The 5767-nt window shown below is 37.0% G+C and overlaps 1 protein-coding gene across 1 annotated transcript; it reads left to right on the top strand.

The window, feature by feature from the left end:
• Positions 1 to 4104: 4104 nt before the first annotated feature.
• Positions 4105 to 4867, top strand: LOC136222702 (ethylene-responsive transcription factor ERF084). Its single transcript, XM_066010433.1, has one exon. The coding sequence runs from the start codon at positions 4105 to 4107 to the stop codon at positions 4843 to 4845; it is 741 nt and encodes a 246-aa protein (XP_065866505.1). The 3' UTR covers positions 4846 to 4867.
• The last annotated feature ends 900 nt before the right edge of the window (positions 4868 to 5767 follow it).

Genomic DNA, 5767 nt, shown 5'->3' with positions numbered 1-5767 from the left:
TGGAGATGGTATATCTTAATCACCATTTAATCACTGAGAGTCAATTATTTATATTATTTTAGAGAGTGTACTAAAAATCTATTGGAGATGCTCAAACCTCTAACTGTTGAAACATTTTTCCACATGATTTTGATTTGACAAAATTATTTAAGTTAATCTCATGATTAAGATAATTAAATTTAAGTGCTTTGCTTTAATTGTACTAATATATTTGTTCAATGTTGAGTATAATTATAAATAAGAACATAAATAAAAAGTAAGACAGGACGAAGTCAGCATGAGCCACAGAAGCTGAGTAGAACACAACTCAGCATAATAGAAGAAAAGTCTTCTCCAGAACAAATGATTGAAGACGAAGCTGAGTAGAACGTGACTCAGCCTCGCCAAAGATAAAGATCGAAGGCAACGTCTATTAAGTCAAGCTGAGTGTTCATCAGGACAGCGCCAATGATCCGTTAACTAAAAGACAAAATCCGACAAAGATCTGCGCCAATTCAGAAGCCTTGGAATTACCCCAAGAGACCTTTTCGAGATGCATGGGTCAATTGGCATTTGGCTAAAAGACGAAACTGGCGCTAGAAGACGAACCTGGAGCAAGAAGACAAGCCTGACGCCTGCTAATTTCAGACCACAGGATTGGCCTGCAAATCTCTATGTCGACCAATGAATGACGCAAGAAGACCGTTTGAATTCAACGGATATGTCCGAATTCAAATGATTGAAGCATCATATTACACTATAAAAGGACAAGTTCATCACTTGGATCCTTTGCCGAAGTACAAAAAGAAAAGTAATACATACAAGCACATACAAACAGAAAAACAAGTACTTACACCCAAATCCAATCTCTGTGTAAAACTCTAGAGTGAATTTGTATTCATCTAAGTGTTCTTCATCTAGAAAGAACAAATTTGTATCAATTGTAAAGATTGAGTGAGTGGTGTTGAGTACTCGGTTTTAGTACTCAGCGGTAGAGAAAATCTGAGTGTTCGGTTATAGCGCTCAGTAGGATTAAGTAGACGAATAGAGGACGGTACTCTTGCATACTCAATTGCCTTGTAAACGGTTTGTGCTCTACCTTTAAAGAGCTCAGTAGTGGATTGAAAAAGCTCGGAAGGATTCTGGGGACTGGACGTAGGCGGTGAGGCCGAACCAGGATAAGACTGCTGAGTAATCTCTAACCCTTTCTCTCAATATATATATGTATGTGTTGCTTGCTTAAATTACTCAGGATATAAATTGAATAAGCTGACACTGAGTAATCAGAGTGCTGAGTTGGAAGCTGACCTTAAGTGTTAATTCCCAACTCACAAGTAAAACGGTTCTAGTCAGCCTCTGACTAAAGCTGTCTTACATCTCGCTCAGCCTTGCTGACCAAAACTGAGTAAGGTTATTTAAAGAGTTAAATTAAATCAGCATAATTAAGCGAAAAAGTTACATTAGTTTCTAACTCCCCTTGGAACTAATTACACGGGACCAACACTAACTTCTGAAATATTGAATAAAATCTGAAATTACATATATTCTACTGATAAAAAAGTAATAAATTTCTCTTGATAATAATTGAAATTGACTGTTAAATAAATTATTTAAGCTTAAAATATTTTATATTTTACAAGTAAACATTAAATTCACTTTCTCTACCTTTCTTCTTCACCAAATTTGCCACCCTCCTCCTTCCTCACCAAGTCCATTTTGCTCTGATCGCACACTCGTTAGAGTCTTTTCCTTCTCCTGCTATTCACAAAGTTCAGAAAAATCGTAGACATGTTATAGATTTGTTCGTTTATTTTTTTTCCTCTCAACTTATTATCGTCCATCTTCTTGTTGTATCTACATGATTGCAAAAAAAATTATTCAAATCTAAAGATTTAAAATAGTTAAACGATGAAGATTGAATTATAATTGCTTCCCTACGAATTTAAAGTTACAAAAAAAAAATATATATATACTACATTTTTTGTTTATGTTATTTGTCTTTAATTGCTTTTTCTTGCCATTTGTAATAATTTTTGTTGTTTTAATAGATCATGTATCAAGTAATCTATACATATTTAAAGTTTTATTTCTTTGATTCCTACGTAAAATTGAAAAAAAAAAGGAACTTTCTCGAGTAAGCACAAAAGTAAATATATATTTGGAAAAATTACAAAACTGGGTCAAATGGGAGGCTCGTTTACATATTTAACTCATTTACTAATTCTACTACATATCTAAACTGATTTTGTGTGACTTTCCAAAAATACCCTCATTATTTACGCGGAGCTCGCCCCATCCCGTCTGACTTCGCATATTCACCCATATGCAAAGCCTGCGAAGTTAATGTTTTGATTTACTTAATGAATTTAGTTCGCATATACGAAGCCTGCGAAGCTGAAGTTTGTTTTGCTTGATGAATTTAGTTCGCATATGCGAATGCTGGATATGTTTTGAAGCTAATACGCGAAGTGGTATTATAACAAAAAATGGCAAACAACAACGGATTCGAACATTAAAATCATAACATTATCAAAATTTATAATAAGATTGCCACAATAACAACATTCAAATCATAACATTATCAAAATTTACAACAAGATTACCACAATGAACTCTACTAACTAATCATTTCAAAGTGAACTCTACAACAAGACTTCCAGACCTTTTGGGATGGACGTGTCGCACGGTGCACGCCAAGATTACTCATCCGATTCAAGATTGGCATCGGATTAAGTTAGGTCCACTTTGAAGATTGGCACCATGGGATGGACGTGTCCCATGGTGCACCCCGAGATTGATACAACCTCTCCTAACAAATCATTTCAGGAGTGAATGTGTCAATCTTGGGGAAGTTCATCCCTATACAGGAAGGAAAATCATCACCCCTGCAGCCCAGTACGCCGCCTTCCAGAAAGGGATGTTACGTATTCAACCATCTACAGAAAAAATTAATCGTGTTAGCAGGGAAAAGGACGTTTTTTGCTTCGCGAAATGAAAATTAGCGAAGCATGTGAATGTAAATGTGCAGGGGAAGAGGTGATTTTACTTCGCATATCGATTTTTTCGTGAAGTCTGCGAGGTCTGAAATGTGACTATCTACGTCGCATATCAATACTTTCGCGAAGTCTGCGAGGTCTGAAATGTGAGGATCTATTCGCAGACTTCGCGAACTAATCGATTCGCGAGGTAGATCCATACGTTTCAGACTATCTCTTCGCAGATCTTCGCGAAATCATCAATTCACGAAGTAGATCATTACTTTCCAGGCTCGTTCTCTTCGCAAAGCTAAGCAAAACCATCGATTGCGAAGTGAATTCATGAAAAAACGCAGAAAAAAAACAGATACTTACATTTTTCGCCAATTTCACCCCCAAAAGCGACAATAACAATATGATAGCATGGGAAGAACGAAGGAAATAACGTAGAAAAATCATTTTTTTGATGGTAACAAGAAGAAAGAAACCAAGCAAGGAACAGGAAGATGAAAAACCATTTACTCGTTTTCTAGGGTTGGGAAGTTCAGAATCAAGAGATGAAGAGATGAAAAAGAGAAATTCATTGTGATTTTGACTAAATGGTGCAGATTTCGTGCAATTTAAAGGAAAAAAGGAAGATTAAATGTCTTGAAATCATTAATGCATGAGCAACTTTTCGCATAACCAAGGAGATAGGGGAAGCGACGATTCGCGAGAGGTGGAAGTGGGAAGGTTAGGGGTATTTTTGGAAAGTCACACAAAATCAGTCTAGATATGTAATAGAATTAGTAAATGAGTTAAATATGTAAATGGGCCTCCCATTTGACCAAATTTTGTAATTTTCCCATATGTATTTAGAAAGAAATAAGATGTTGATAGGAGTATAGTAGAATTTATTGATGACGTTGTAGCGCAAATTGGTGCGGAAGGTTTTCCTGACACAAGGAACCGGATATCCCTCCAAAACCAATAGGACATTATTTTATGCGACGCGATTACTGTCCCATCCTTTCTTCTTTAGTACACTATTCATTCTTTTCTTCTTTTTTTTACTATAAACATTATTTTTTTTTTTTTTTAATTTCTTCTCGTTTCTTCTCTATATATAAATTAGAATCCTACTTTTTCATATTTCATCGTCTCCTCCTCCATGGACAACCAAAACTTCCTCTCACTACCCTTCTTTCCCAACCCCGAAACATCTCTATTTACCGATACCTTGGACTTCCTTCCTAGCACGACGTCGCTTTACAATTACACACCCATACAACATCCTTTCTCTTCTTCTCTTCTCGCCTACCACTACAACACTCTTTCCACCTATTCTCTGCCTCAAACCCAAACACCACCTGTTCTCGACGGCATCGCCGCCGTTGTTGGCGAGCACGTCTTGTTCGGAACCTCTTCCGCCGCTTCTTTAAAAAGAACCGAAACTGAACGAATCGGATCCAAGGCAGCAAAACGGGAAGGTGGAGGCGGTCTTGGATTGCAGAAGACCTACAGAGGAGTGAGAAAGAGACCGTGGGGAAGGTGGTCAGCTGAAATACGTGACCGTATAGGGCGGTGCAGACACTGGCTAGGTACTTTTGATACTGCGGAGGAAGCGGCGCGTGCTTATGATGCTGCCGCGAGGAAACTACGAGGCGCTAAAGCAAGAACTAACTTTGAAATCCCTTCGGTGTTACCGATTTCGTCGCCGACATCATCGGGTTCTTCGACGGAGTTGAAGAAGAGAAACAATAAGGGGAGTAGTAATGGTGGAAGAAAGTGTTCAGTTGTGACTTCAATGGCTCATTTGTTCAGTAATGGTGGGAAGGTGGAACTTGATTTGAAATTGGGAGTCACTTTTGATAAGAATAATGGAAGTCCTCCATCTATGCTTGCTAACTAATCCTTTCTAATATAAATATATATATGGTAGAACGGAGTTCTTGTTTTCCTTTTTATTTTCAAGTATTAGGGCAGTACATGTAGTACTGGCATGCACCTCAGCGCTTGTTATGTGCTTCAAAATTAAGTTTTTTTAACAAAATATTGCTTTATGAAGCCAGTCAAATATATGTACAAGTAGATATCTTCCTTTTGCCATATGGGTTCAACAACACTAATCAATGTCATCTGTTAACCTAATAGAGCAATTTTGTTCTTACTATCTGTTATTTTAACTGCAGAAAAAGAACTTTAATTCTATCCTAAAAATCTCTCTTTACCATCAGGATATTCGATATTGTACAAGTAAGAAGTTGTGTGGTGTAGCGATTGAATTAATGAGCAAGCATGAGTTATGATATTGAGGTTAAACAAGCAAATATAGAAAGAGGGGAAGTGAAATGAATGAGTAGCAGTATGAGATGAATGTAATTAATTAAGAAGAAGTGAGGGAGCAAATTAATTAAAATAATGATGTAGAGAGTGAGTAGGGAAGTCAACTAGTACACTATATTGTTTTGTTAGCAAGGTACAGCAATCATAACAGCAGCGTATGAAGAAAAAAAGAAAAGAAGGTCGCCCATAAAACGCGGGTCCGGCGAGCCGGCGGGGGGTAGATGATAGATAGATAGGTAGCAATTGATGGGATGAATAATAATAACAAGAGGAAGATATGAAATAGTGAAAAATCTACTGTCTTTAAATAAAATAAATGGGTGTAGTAATTATATTAGTATTATGGAAAGGCAGGAAGAGGTAGTATGCGTAAAATGCGTCAGTGACAGTAATTGAGATATGCACAGACTGAGACTGAGACTGAGACTGAGACTGAATCAGATCAGAATGATTGAAAGGGAACACTTTGTGATTTGTTTTCTTTTTAG

The sequence above is a fragment of the Euphorbia lathyris genome, chromosome 3 (assembly GCF_963576675.1).
Source record: "Euphorbia lathyris chromosome 3, ddEupLath1.1, whole genome shotgun sequence".
Lineage (NCBI taxonomy): Eukaryota > Viridiplantae > Streptophyta > Magnoliopsida > Malpighiales > Euphorbiaceae > Euphorbia > Euphorbia lathyris.
Note: the sequence above shows the minus strand (reverse complement) of the source record. Positions and strands in the feature narration are given on the sequence as shown.